At 36.3% G+C, this 15,297-nt stretch overlaps 1 protein-coding gene across 2 annotated transcripts in view; it reads right to left on the bottom strand.

The window, feature by feature from the left end:
• Positions 1-15,297, bottom strand: part of ATAD2B (ATPase family AAA domain containing 2B) — a 96,133-nt gene that overhangs the window by 24,036 nt on the left and 56,800 nt on the right. The window contains exons 17-21 of one of the 2 annotated variants that reach the window (XM_070732797.1): positions 14,885-15,017; positions 10,381-10,567; positions 8,624-8,809; positions 6,900-7,035; positions 5,160-5,356 (exon numbers count right to left, since the gene is read on the bottom strand). In XM_070732797.1, coding sequence (XP_070588898.1) covers positions 5,160-5,356; positions 6,900-7,035; positions 8,624-8,809; positions 10,381-10,567; positions 14,885-15,017 — 839 coding nt within the window. The remainder of the gene's footprint in view (positions 1-5,159; positions 5,357-6,899; positions 7,036-8,623; positions 8,810-10,380; positions 10,568-14,884; positions 15,018-15,297) is intronic. The other variant, XM_070732798.1, reaches the window with a different exon arrangement.

Raw genomic sequence — 15,297 nt, 5'->3', positions numbered from 1 at the left:
ACGTGTGCTTACCCCCATGGCTCTGAGTGCCAGCACAATTCTGCTACTGCACCTGTGAAGAATCGCGTGCGAAGGTGCAGGTGCACCCGTGTTTTGGTGTGGGTTTTTGCTTGGCATGCACACGGAAAACCTCACCAAAAACATAGGCACTCCTGTATCTCTGTGCGCAATTCTGCTACCTTCACAGGTGCAGTAGCAGAATTATGCTGGATTCCACAAGCACTCAGAGCCACGGGGGCCAATACACATCACCGTTCCACCGTTCCACCTTAGCAGCCCACCCCTTTAAGCACACACCATTCTTTAAAATGCTACCATTTCTTCTTATGACATCAGGCTGAGATTTTGAAGCCATTCAAGCAAGAAGGCCCAGTGCTTAAAAATACCTTTGACAGTCAATGCCTCTCAAGATGGCTCTCAAGAACCAGATGGGTTCAAGCCAGAGGCATCTAGAGTGAGACATTCTAATCTCTCCCACCAAACTAAAAGACATGAATTTTTAAGCAGAGGGCTGGATAATATAGTAATGGAACTCTGGATTATTATTATTTTAAAAATTCCATTCCTTTTCAGCCTTTTCAAGTCTGCTCTTTAGTGTAAACTTTTGTTTTTACAATATTGCGTCTTGCTGATCCCGATTTCAGCACTGATATTCTCCCAATTGCAACTATAAACTATAGTTATAAATTCAAATAAATTAGTAAATGTATATACCTCTGTTAAAATGTCAGGATTCTGAGATTTTTTTAAAAAAAAGTCAGACCACCATAGCAATAGCGCTTAAGACCTATATACCATCCTATAGTACTTTATAGTACCAGTCCCCAATATTTATGGCTAGGCAGCCTGGCAGAGGGGAGGAGGTGGGAACCAGTCTACACAAGCTGCAGCCCTGCAGTTGGGAACCCCTGCTTTACAGCACTCTCTGGGCTGTTTACAATATCAGCCGACAATAATCTGGGACCTCATTTTACCAACCTAAGAAGGATGGAAGGCTGAGTCAACCTTGACCCATCAGGATCGAACTCTAGACTTTGGGCTAAATTAGCCTGAAATTATGTATTCCCCTATTTTTCCCCTTATTTTCAATGTAACATAAGCTGTACAATTCAATTGAAAAACAAACTCAAACTTTTTAAGCAGTAAAAATAATAAAAATGTACAACATGATTTCATGAGTATGCACATCCTTAAAGCACTTTCTGATTTTATGACAGCATTCAGTCTTTTGAAGTAGGAGCCTATCAGCATGGCATATCTTGCCTTGGGAATTCTTCAACCCAGATTGTTGGGGACAATAAGCTGTAGAGAGCACTGTGAAATATAAGTGCTATTGCTATTACTCCTTGCAAAAGTGCTCCAAATTTGCCAGATTGCCAGGACATCTCCTGTGCACAGCACTCTTCAGGTCAACCCACAGATTTTCAAATAGATTCAAGGTCCAGGCTCCCATTGGGCCATTCCAAAGTGTTTTTCTGGTGAAGCCATTATTTTGTTGATCTAAAAGAATGCTTAGGTTTGTTGGTTTGTTGAAAGGTGAAATCCCTCTTCATCTTCAGTATTTTAGAAGAGGCCTGGAGGCTTTGTGCCATATTTGACTGATATTTGGAACTGTCCATCATTCCCTGCATCTTTGGAGATAATTTGGATCTGGTTGCCATAACTGAAACATGATTTAAAGATTCTAATGAATGGGAAATATCCATACCAGGATATATATTGTATAGGAAGGATAGAACAGAGAGAAGGGGAGGTGAAGTAGCCATTTACGTTAAGGAAAGTCTAAAAACAACACTAATTCAAAATACATGTAAAGATCTGGAGACTCTCTGGGTTTGCATGCAAAATAAAGAAGGTTCTGTCATTAGAATTGGGGTGATCTATAGGCCTCCAAGGCAATCTAAGGAATATGACAACAAGATGGTGGATGAAATTACCCAAATGGCAGTAAAGGGAGATATTGTGGTTATGGGTGATTTCAATATGCCTGATGTTGACTGGAATATCCCCAGTGCCCTTACATGCAAAAGAAAAATATAGTAGAGGCCTTTACAGAAGCAGCTCTGGCACAGCTGGTTAAGACACCGACTAGAGGGGAGAATATTCTAGATTTAGTTTTTACGAATGGGAATTGGGTTTCAGAGGTTAAGGTGGGAGAAAATTTAGGTTGCTGTGACCATCTATGCTTGTGGTTTGATGTAAAAACTGATTGTGAGCAATCCTATACTGCAACCAAAGTATTGGATTTCAGAAAAACAAAAAACAGGATTGGAGAATGGCCAGTGTTGTGCCTATCCACAAGAAGGGCAGTAGAGAAGAAGCTGGTAACTACAGGCCAGTTAGCTTGACATCAGTTGTAGTTAAAATGATGGAGACGCTACTCAAAAAGATAAATCAGCACCTAAAAAACAATAACTTATTGGACCCAAATCAGCATGGCTTTACTGAAGGCAAATCATGCCAGACTAATCTCATTGATTTCTTTGACTATGTCACAAAGGTGTTGGATGAAGGTGGTGCCGTGGATATTGCCTATCTGGACTTCAGCAAAGCCTTTGATACGGTTCCACATAAAGAGCTGATAGATAAATTAGTGAAGATTGGACTTAATCCCTGGATAGTTCAGTGGATTTGCAGCTGGCTGAAGCGTAGACATCAGAGTTATTGTTAATGGTGAGTATTCTGAACAGAGACAGGTTACAAGTGTGTGCCACAAGGGTCTGTTCTGGGTCCTATTCTTTTTAATATGTTTGTGAGTGACATAGGGGAAGGTTTGATAGGGAAGGTTTGCCTATTTGCCGATGACTCTAAAGTGTGCAATAGGGTTGATATTCCTGGAGGCGTCTGTAATATGGTAAATGATTTAGCTTTACTAGATAAATGGTCAAAGCAATGGAAACTGCAGTTTAATGTTTCCAAATGTAAAATAATGCACTTGGGGAAAAGGAATCCTCAATCTGAGTATTGTATTGGCTTTTTCTGCCGTCAGTCTTCTATGTTTCTATCTTGACAAAAGCCCCAATTCCAGCTGAAGAAAAGCAGCCCCATGATGTTTTGCTGTCGGTATGGCACACTTTTGATGATGCGCAATGTTACTTTTGCATCAAACATACTTTTTGAAATTATGGTCAAAAAGTTTGACCATAATTTGATCATAGTTTGACCTTGGTTTTATCACACCATAATACATTTTCCCACATGCTTTTGAAAGACTTGATGTACATTTTTGTAAATGTGCCCAGGATGTACATTTTCTTTGTAAGGCAAGACTTCCATCCTGCATACTACTCTGCAGCCCAGACGTAGGAAGAATACAAGCAATTATTGTCACGTGTAGTACATAGCCAGTATTTACCAGTAACTCTTTAATGTTGCTGTAGGCCTTTTGGCAGTCTCTTGGACCAGCTTTCATAAATTTTAGAGGGACCATCAAGTTCCTGTTCCTATCACTGTTATGCCATATTTTCTCCATTTGATAATGACTGTCTTCACTGTGTTCCATGGTATATCAAATGCCTGCATTTTTTTTTATACCCTTCTCCTGATTGATACCTTTCAACAATGAAATCCTTTGTTGCTTTGTAAGCTCTTTGCAGAGCATGGCTTTTGTTGTAAGAGGCAACTGAGCACAATCAAAAAAGTCCTATTATAACAGCTGAACTTTATATGGGTTTGAACAGAGTCACTTTAACTAATGACAGGTGTGAAATGACTATTTACCATGAGTTTGAATGTGATCGGTTAATTCTGAACATAGTCATACCCCTATGTTATGAGGGTGTGAACACTTATAGCACGGGTGTCAAACTTGCTGCATCACATTGATATATCATGACTTTTTTGCCTTCACATAGCTGGGGTGGGTGTGGCATGCGCATGACGCATCCGGCCCATGGGCCACCAATTTGACACCCTTGACTCATGCAGTCATATTATTCTGCATTATTATTTCCCCCCTAAAATATTTCAGTTTATTCTTCAATTGAATTGTACAATTAACAGGTTACAATAGGTGGAAAAAATTCTGAACTGATTTATATTGGTCTGATTTTTTTTAACATCTCAAAACCCTGGCTTTTTAACAAGGGTATGTAGACTTTTTATATCTACTTTAGGCTCCAAGGTGTGTCAACTTCTGCTATTTCACTGAAATTAAAATCCAGCCCAGTTATACAACTGCAAAGTGCAGTTTCTTTAGATCAGCCTTTCTCAATTAGCACCCTCACATGTTAAGATTATTCCCATGCTGATACAAATATTAAAATATAATTGAACAACCTGAAAATGTTAGGATAAGAAAGGCTGGTTTAAATCATATAAGAGTACATAAATGATACCCTTTAAATGTAATTAGGGGATCTGGGCTGCAAAATTCCCTTTCTGTATCTTTTTTGTGGCCACCTACTGGTGATCTGGATTTTTGCAGCCCTCATCTTATAGCTTCTATTTGTGAATATCCAAACCCCCATACATGCTAGCATAATGGAAATTACATTTTTTCCTAAGTACATTACAATTTTAATTTCTTGAATTATTTGTGCAAAATTGAGCTCTGAAGTTGACCAAAATGAGTAGATGTCACAAGATTAATCTAAAAAGTGACATCCTACCTGTAGAAATGACACTGTAACAGCTTTGCCTCATAACAATTTATTTTCTTTTTCTGCGCAAAGCCCAATTTTTTTAAAGTGGCTCAAACTTAACTAAGCAATTCCAATCCTTTGGTTAATTTGTTATACAATAATTACAGAAATAGCAAGATCAAATAGCGCAGTTAAAGCCTTTAATTTTTCAATTCTCTCTTCAGCTGGAAAAAGGTAAGAGATTAATGTCCAATTTGCAGAATTTTCTGGATTAGGCAATATAATTCACTTTTTTTTTTACACTTCCAATAGTTCAATGTTGTTCCTTCAGGCATTTATTTGTGACCAATTAAAATTTTTGCCACATTATGGAAATTACAGCCTGAACAAGGCAGTGTTAGCCAGATGTTTATGACAAGATAGCTGTGGCTTTAAAAGTTAAGATTATGCCACCATCCCTGAAAATGCGCAAAATAGGTTAGATATAGATATTGTCTATGAAAATAAGTAAGAGGTAAATTTTGGATTAATTGCTAGTAGGTCAACTTCATTGTTTGCACATTACTGAAACAAGACCTCTTCAATATCCACCGGTTTGCTGAAGATGTTAAAGCGCTTGTCTGTAGCCAGCCTCTTGGTAACATCTCTGAGAAACAACCGCAGCTCTCTCAATGTATTTTCTTCCTGGTCTTCCATCCTCTGCTTTTCTGCCTCTGAATACTGGCGGGTGGGAGGTGGCAATGCAAGAGGAAGCACCTCCATGTCGGAAACAGCTAAAACAAAATTTGAAGTCAGGCAAAGTAGTTTTTTAAATTATTATTATAACCTCCATATATTAAACCCCCAAACCATGATGTAGCTCATCTCAGTTTTATAGATCATGGAAGAACCAGTGAGCTGTAGAACTTAACAATAAGCAATTGCAGTGATCATTCTTTAATCAAGGAAATATTGATACCAAACACAAGGGCAGGCATTTCAAGCTTCAATGTGGCTGTTTATATTAACGAATACCAGGAAAATTGTGCAGAGTACAGACCACAGAGAATCTGTACTCTTCCAGATATTCTACAAGTTTCCAGCATTCCTTTACTATTGTCCTTGCCGGTTGGGGCTAGTTGGATTGAGAAATTCAAAAATTCAAGAATCGGAGGACCAGAGTTTCATAGACTGCTATAAAAGATTATGCAGTACACACATTTGTGACACTTAATTCCAAAAGGAGTTGGGACCAGGCTTAAGAGCCATATGCTGTGAGATTATAAATTCCCCTCAAGCATTTTCAAAGGGATTAAAAGGCACACAACTTTTTCAGGCCAATGGTTGCATTAAGTTTTTTAAAGTGGCATGCCAGATAGCTCCATAGGGGGAAAATGGCAAAGGCTACTATCCAACAATATATATACTATTACAATTCTTGTGTCTGTAATCTTTAACTGGGCAAAATACTGCATCATATTTTAACCAAAGTACCTCAAGTAGGCTAACATAAAAGAATGCTAGGACCCATTACTCTCAAGGGAATGAAATTGGGGGAAATTGTAGCCACTTTGGTCCACTGTGCTGCTGTTGCTTCAGTGCCACCACCATACCGCTACAGTCATGTGGTCCTCATTTTCAATATTCCCTGACAGCTTCCTGGTTCCTCTTTTGTTCCCTCACTCTCTCCCCACCTAGCAGCAGCAACTTACTTGTATTCTGGGAAGAGGGAGGATTTCCAGCTCTCACTACTAGCTTTCCATAAGAAAATTCAACAATGACCCAACAAGTCACAGATTGTCTAGTTTGATTTCTAATTATCCTCACCAATGAATTTCCCCCTCTTCAGAGCAATTACACAAAATATTTATGCAGGTCATATTTTTAACTGAACTACAAAAAAAATCATTATCATTGCCCCAATACTCCAATATAATCCAGCAAGAATCTCACCTGAACAGGCAGCATTCCACCTTCATTTATAGTGACCTATATTAGCTATTTCATCCCACACTGCATTTACCCAGCTTGGAAATATAATCCTGGAATTGTAAACAGTTCGATTTGACATAACCTGCAATCTTTGTCACTTAATTTTTTTATGCTCGTCCACAATGTGTATTAGTTGTTAATTGTGAACAGATCGGAGACTTGAATTTTGATTCCACATTAAAGGTAAAACTGAAGAGTTAGGAAATTATATTTGAACATAAATCCCATGTAGTATAATGGTCTGTTGATGTTATATTTAATGTTCAAATATACAAACAATGTGATTTTCACATAATATCATATGGAAAAGACATACATTCCAGATTTTCTAAATCATTAATTTACCTGTATGTTTTCTCCTTGGAGGTGGCATTGATGCCTGATTGATAACCAGCTCTTGGAAAAATTTGTGCCTGTCTTCCTTGCTAGGTCTTTGAATATAAAAAACCTCTTCATACTGAATTTTAAAGATGCACTTCACCTACATAAAAATAGCGGCACTTAGAAGTATTGAAAATATATTCTGGTTATTTCATAATCAATGGTTAATAGTTCAGCAGTGAGGAAGAATATCAATCCATACTTAGAGAACTGAAATATTCTGCCAATTCATAATTTATGTTGTCAGAAATATTTAAAGTCCCTGTAAGTATACCTCTTGCTGTTTCTCTATGAATGATGGATTACAATTCCCAGTGGCCTGCATAAGTTATTCCAGTGGTCCAAAGAATGAACACTATAACTCAACACTACTGATTAAATGCTATGAAAGGATTTTTCCATGGTATCTATAAAGTAGTATCTGGTCTCAAATTACTTTCTAAAAATAAAGTGACTTAAACTTCTGTTGCCCAGAATACTGAGTCCCACAAAAACTGAAAAAAGAGAATGTATGGCTGAAGCCATGTACCATTTGAAAATGGCTACAATAATAGGTGAATATTGAAAAGGCTGGTATCCAAAGAACACTTCAGGCAAATCCAAATAATCATAGAACATTTTCTCTCCCCCCCCCCCCCCATTCCAAATTGCAGGCCTATGACCATGTATTTACTCTTTGCTTATAAATTTGCTATGAACATAATGAAAAGACTGATCAATATTACTCCTTGTGGTCCATGCTACGTTTAAAACTGGGCTGCTCTTTCGTATCTATGATAATAAGTTTTATAACTTCTTTGTATCTGACTTTTCCTTTTATTTGTAATCTTACAATGTAACATTAAAAAAATATTAAAAGATAATCCCGTCCCTCCCTGCCCTTTCTCTCTACTACTTTATGAATGGTCAGAATGACCATTCAAATTTTTTCTGCTATGTATGGTATAGCAGAATTAGATAGGTCCTCTTGGCAAGTAATACTTTAACTAATACTTAATAATAACTATTTATACTGAGTTCATTGGCAATAATTATTGTCAAAACAAGATAGTGTAAAAGAAAATAAACAGTTCACAATGTTTTCCAATTAATGCAAAGTCAGTTACAGTATTTCAGAAATCATGATGCACAAGCATATAGACCAGATATTTCTTCCATTTTAGATCATTTGTAAATATAATTATCATCTAGACAAAAATGTGGAGAGCCAGTTTTTTGTAGTAGTTAAGATACCAGGCTAGAAACTGGGAGACTAAGAGTTGTAGATCTATTTTGGACACAAACTCAGTTGGGTCCCAGTCACATTCTCTCAGGCCTAGGAAAGAGTCAATGGGAAACTACTTCTGAAATTTCATCAGTAAAACTGCAGTCAACACGGTCTCAGAGACACCCCTTCAGTCAAAAATAAAATAAAATTGTTAGTCTCTTATAATTCTTTTTTTTTAAATCCTGTCTAATAATTCATATTAGCAAATTGCAAGCTCTATTTCTAACACATAGCAACAGAATTGTTAAATTAAATTGTTAAATTCAGATATAAAAAGATGCTTATATAATGCAGTATAGTGGAGTGATTTACCTTCCATAAACAAAAAGGTTTTGCATCAACAAATTAGGATGCTTCAGATCTGGTTCGCTTTTACATAAGTCGTACTTATTTATTTCCCAAGAAATCATTCTATGCTTACCTCTTCAGGCAACTCACTATACATTGTTTCAGAGGTAGAAAGTAGAAATATTGGTGAGAACGATGGTATATCTTGCAGCAAAGTTAGAAAAGTTGCTCTCACAGTTTCACTGACAGCTTCCCACCAATCACCAATATGAGGCATGTAAACAATACTTGGTAGGGTTCTCCTTGCTTCACGAAAGATCTAATTGAGAATATTAATATTACCAAATATTATCATTAACTAAATATTTAGCCAATACTTACACTGCAGGCAGAAATTGTGTTATGGAACATTTCAAATAGATGTTTTAATAGAATATCCCTGTGTTTACATGTGTATAAGAGCATGTGTCACATAAAGTAAATTTATTGTTTCAAATTCTCCTTGAATAACTGTATAGTAAAACCTTGATTTTATGGGTCCCCATTTAAAAAACTTCAATTCTACTTGCAAACAGCGAAAAAGAATATTGTTTTGCAAACCAATTTAGACTATTTATGTGAATTACCTAAAGTATGTATACTGAAATAAATTAAACAAATTTTGCAAATTCAGTTTTATCAAATATTTCACTTTGTAGAACTCTTCCTCCAACTTCTATTAAATTGTTAAATAAATGCCATACAATAAAACCTCAATCTTTTACTATAAACAATGGCTTTACATCTAAACATTAAATATTACAAGTACTGCATATATAAAAATTAATATTTAAAATTGCTACTGGGGTTAATTTTGAAGGAAAAATTGCTTATTGAAAAACTATTTTTCTATACAACAAACAGGATCTATGAAATCCTAAATGTTCACCTACAAATGTAACAAACAATAAACGATTTCTTGCTCCCATATTGTCTTTGCGCCTCCATTGTAAAAAGGGACGCAATATATTCTATTTGCCTGGAGAGTTTCACTTCCTCGCAAAACGATTAGAGCAAACAAGATGACAGATCTTCCCAGTGGTGGACCCCATCCTTCAGAAGACTCTTATCCCAGAGGCATGGCTCCAACAAATTAAGTTAAATTCTACTATTTTGTTTAAATGTGTCTTTTGTATTTCACTTCTGGAGCTTTTGGTGTCTCTTATAATTGGGGATAAAATGAAATACTGTGAACTACAATACCATAAAAATACTGTGAACTACAATACCATAAAACTGAAAGTAATATTCACTACTACAATACTTGGGTTGGGCATAAACTGAAGTCCAGAAGAGAGGGAAAACTATTTTAAAATATGAAAACCTGTGAACTGATTTTCTATATTGTCCTGAAACACAACTTGGTGGTGAATAATTTTGCTAAATCTTTTTTTTTAAAGGTTGGTTTCTGAAAGGGTGGCTGCAGCCATTGTTATCCTGCTCAGCATATTCAAGGAGAGCAAATAGTTCATTCTGTCAGGATTAATCTTAATCTAATTTAAACAGATTCCTCTCCTCTACTTGCTGCTTTTACATTGTAGCTATATTTCCTCTATGACTGTGTGCTTAATCTGTGTCATCCAAAAACAATATAGGCATAAAAAGTTACCTGACCTCCAAATCAGAGTAAAAATAACCAGAAAGAAGGTTCTTTGTTTACTAGATCATGCCCATCTCTTTTTCAAAACTTTGCTTTATATATCACTGAAGGATCCTTTAGTATTTCTAGCAACATTATACCTCAGAGAAACACTGAGATATTCAGCATTTGTAATTTAATGAAGGCCTCCATATACATTGAAAATTCAATAGGTGCTACATTAATCAAAAGCGATATAAATGCAAACTAACCTGTGCACACGATTCTTCAGGCGTTTTGGCACTGACCGAATAAAGTGCTGGCAGATCTAATCTGTGTACAGCAATTTTTTCAAGAGAATGTAATAAAGCTGGAGCAAGGTGTGAAGTCTGACCTGAATCCCTTTCTCCGGAAAGTAGTAATCTTGGCCTGTAAGATGTGGGCTGGTGATAAGCTGACCTGCAACAAAAATAATATTTTGTTCAGATCTAAAAAGCACTTATCATAACTTCTATATTTTTACTATGTTAGCAGAATGTGAATAGCCTGGAATATTTCAGCGCAGTATATTTTCAACATTGTCTAATCATTTATCAATACTTTGATAGAGTCAAATTATTGTGTTTACAATTTACACACAAAGAGATTAATGTGAATTGTGCTATATAAGCAATAAAGCAAAATGACTAATTCCACATAAAAGGTCTCTTCCAGCTGTGCTATATCCTCCTTGCTCCAGGCAATATAACAATCACAATAAAAACCACTGAAGAATAACCTTGAATTATTTTATACTATTTTACTTTACACCTTATTTGGTTTTAAACTAGAAATTTATTTAGGCAATGATACACTGTAATGATCATAATGAACAAAAACAAACTAATTCAGTTCTAAAACACACAATAATTTAAATAACCTATACATTTTCTGTTGTAAAATTTTAAATATGAAGTTTATTTGAATAGTCTTTTTGCTTATAACATGGAGGTGTATTAAATATTTAGAGATTTTCACAATACACAACCCAACACAAAAAATTACACTTCTTTGAATCATTAAAGCAACCATGTCTCTTACAAAACTCTTCTGGGTGTTCTGGAAGATGCTCTGTTATGCCCACTTCACTTTGCTTTCTGTCTAACTGACAATCATGTTGTTCCCCTAGAAAAACCACCCTAAAAGATTTCCTTTAAACACTGCAAAGTTTTTATGGAATCAAAACTCAAATAAAACTTTCATATTACAGATGAAAACCGGCACATTTACTAGAGAAGTGGTATTAAAGACTTTAAGCATGCTACTGATTTTTAAAACAATTACAAAATATTACTATCCTTATTTCACTATCCCCTCTCCGAGTCTTCGGAGAGGGGTGGCATACAAATCTAATAAATTATTATTATTATTATTATTATTATTATTATTATTATTATTATATTATTATTATTATTTTATTATTATTATTATTTTAAATATCCCCATATTTTATTGGTTTTATTAAGACTGCAATAAAACTATTCTGAGTAAATATGTATATAGCAAAGTAAGAAAATTTAACCCTAGACCTGCATGGAACTTGTGCCTTCCCACCCCCTAAATTGCTTCCATTGCTTCCCAAATACCTGCAGCATTGTTTTGTTTGTTGCTTGTATTCTGAAAAGAAGCCTGGACCAGAGCCATGATCCATCTATGGATAAAAAAAAATCCTAGTCTTTTTTCCACTGGAAGGGAAGAATATACCGTAATTGTTTCCATCTGTTCTTAAGAAAACCACTGCAGAATTTTTTTCTGTCAGAGAATAGGGAGTTTCAACAAGTCTCAGTGCTACAATGCCTCCTACTCATGGGGTTGGGGTGGGAGGGGAGAGTTTTTTAGAATGTTAAATAAAAAGCACAAGTAAGAAATTAACTGTAGGAAATAAACATTTTTTTAAAAATGGACCTATCTACTTTGGTTTAAGTTTTCCACAGATTCTGAAATCAACAGCCTCAGAAATCCTTTCATTGGGCAAAAATCATGTAAGCCCCTTACCGTGTCTACAGAGAGCTATCCAACAGTCCCTTTTAAAAAGAAGTCTTTCTTGCAGGAGAGGGACAAACCACAAGATTATCCAGAGGTTTGCTGTGAAAAGCGTTCTAGGAATCTGGCAAATAGTCCATTGAATTTGCTTGGATTGATTTAGTATTGGATTCTGACTGAACAAATCCTTTCAAGATGACAACAGCAAGATCCTTTGTAGCTCCCTAGACCTAGTTTGAGTCTATAGCTTCTGAGGTCTCTCCTCAGGTCAGGTTTTCAGATCTACTAACATAGCCACCTGTTTTCTGATCGTCCTCATTTCACCACCAGTCACTTAGTGATGTTCAAAGTTACAATGGACCTCACTAAAAGTGGGGGAGGGGAAGAGGACTGGTACCCAATTTGGTGGGTCCTTCTGAATTTACAGTTGCTATTCAAGGGTTAGATGGCAGCAGTGGCCAGGAAAACCTTTGTGCAAATTCATCAAGTGTATCAATTATCCTGAAGCAGGAGAACCTTTCATGCTTGTGTTTGGACTATATCAATGCATTCTACATGGGGCTGTCCATGAAGGCCATTCAGAATGTGTAGCTGGTCCAAAAAGCAGCAGTACAGGACATTAAAGGCTTGCCCATATAATATCTTTGTTTTGTGAGTAACAGTATAGTTATAAGCTGGATTTTGGTTGCAAGGCAAGGTGCTAGTTGTTACCTATAAAACCCTCCATGATATGGGGATTGTCCATTATCCATAGTTCCTGTCCACCCTAAAGTATTGAGGGGGAAGTGCATGTAATCTGCCAAGCCACTTGATTCTGGAACAATATTCTTCCAGAAGTTTGTGCATCATCACAATGACCTTAAACACTTAAAATTTGGCTAATCCCTCAATACCTTAGGCTGGAATGGATGACAGACCCCTTGTAAAATTATTAGCATATAGGAATTCATGTTATTTTTCTCCAAACATTTGCTTTTTGTATTGTTTGTATAGTACATTATATACTACTCAGAGTCATTATGCAGTTGTGCAGCCTATATATTAAGATAAACAAAATATAATAAAAGGCCTAGCTTACTTAATTTAACTTAAATATTTACCACAGCAATGTTATTTATAAAATATTTAACTTCATCACTCTGCTAAACAAGTAACTCCCTCAACACAGTCAAACTATTTACTAAGTCTACATTACTATTACTACTAGTTTTTTCTCATAATTCCTATCACCCATGTCCTCCCACTTATACTGTATGATTGTAACTTGTTGCTTGTATCCTTACATTTTTTATTAATATTGATTGTTTCCTCATTGCTTATTTGACTCCTATGACAGGAGGATGTACCTCCTGATTTTTGACAAATGTATCTTTCTCTTTTATGTACACTGAGAGCATATGCACCAAGACAAATTCCTTGTGTGTCCAATCACACTTGGCCAATAAAGAATTCTAATTCTAATTCAAACTGTGAGACTATATTACTCCCCCACACATAAACTCTTCCTATATATTTCATGATATTTATATGCCACCCAACTCCAGAGGACTCTATTATAAATGCATTGGATTACTACATTTAAATACAGTGATACCTCATCTTACGAATGCCTCTTCATACGAACGTTTCAAGATATGAAACGGGCATTCAGGATTTTTTTGCCTCTTCTCACGAACAATATTCGTCTTATGAACCCTCACATCTCCCCCAGCTGCTGCCGCTGCAAGCAGCAGCCAAAACAAGTGACTTTAAGTTAACAGGCTTTGATGAGCGAAAGGGAACTGGAGCCAGGCTTTCCCGTGGGGGGTCTCCCCCCTCCCCCCATCCCATCTGCTAGAAAATGGCGTGTCCGAGGAGAGAAGCTCTCCACTCCGGGGTGGTGGGTGGATAAAGCAACGCTAGCAGAGTGCTTGTAGAGGCAGGGAAAGGAAGCCTGTGGAGGAATAAATGGAATTGGGGGGGGGGGGGGTGTCCTGAAAACGGTAGTATTCAGGCCAGTTAGAGCAATAAATGGCATGGGGGGGTCCTGGAGGATTCAGGACCTGAATTGTGGGGGCAATATGCTGGCTCTGTTAAAAAGTGCTATTGCTAACATGTTGTAAACCGCCCTGAGTCTAAGGAGAAGGGCGACATAAAAATCAAACAATCAAACAAATAAATAAATAAACAAACAAACAAACAAGTTCACGTCATTTATTCATGTCATTTATTCCTCCAGCTGGCCTGAATCTTGACGTTTCCAGGAAAAAAAACCCCATGCCATTTATTGCTCCAGCTTTCCTGAATCCTGACGTTTCCAGGAAACACCCCCCCCCATGCCATTTATTGCTCCGCCCGCCCCCTTTCGCTGCTTCTCCCCGCCCTCTGTTCGCCTCGCTTCTAAAGTTTTGGAGTTCCCTAATGGGCTTGCACGCATTATTCGCTTTTCCATTGATTCCTATGGGAAACATTGTTTCATCTTATGAACTTTTCACCTTACGAACCTTGTCCCGGAACCAATTAAGTTTGTAAGATGCGGTATTACTGTATATACTTTTCCACAAAGTCATTTAACAGCTATCATATTCAAATCATTATTTGTACTGTTTGGTTCTTAAAACCCTAATGTCAACATCTGATATATGAAAAAATTGTTAGACATCTCAATTTTTATATTAAAGTAATGTTGTACATAATATACTAATATGATTATCTAGCATTGCAAGAGATATGTTGTTTAATTCTTGATGAAAACAGTATCAGTTATTAACTTACATTGTATAATGAAGATAAGGTTTATGTACAGCTGCTGGTAATTGTTTCTTTGGTGATCCCGGCTGGCAACTTGTTTCAAATATTGATGAAACATTTTCATCTTCACTATCATCCAAAATTAAATTTGGTGCACCTGTTTAATTAAAAGATTTTTTTATTAATATATAATATCGATCCCATTAAATGTATTAAAAGTACAATCATTTTCTAACACAGATACATATATGCAATCCTTTGATATAGAAAAATTTAAAACATCAATCTCAACATATTCAAATATTTAATCTGCTTAAAGTTCTTTCACCCCTGTTATAGGATTGATGTTCTCAGCTATCAACACAATTCCTTTAGGAGCTATCAATCTGGTTAGAGACAGTGATAAAAAGTCAAGGAAATAAAAGCATTCTGTATCA

This window comes from Erythrolamprus reginae, chromosome 1 (assembly GCF_031021105.1).
Source record: "Erythrolamprus reginae isolate rEryReg1 chromosome 1, rEryReg1.hap1, whole genome shotgun sequence".
Taxonomy (NCBI): Eukaryota; Metazoa; Chordata; class Lepidosauria; order Squamata; family Dipsadidae; genus Erythrolamprus; species Erythrolamprus reginae.
The sequence above is the reverse complement of the archived record's forward strand: the minus strand, read 5'-3'. Positions and strand labels throughout refer to the sequence as shown.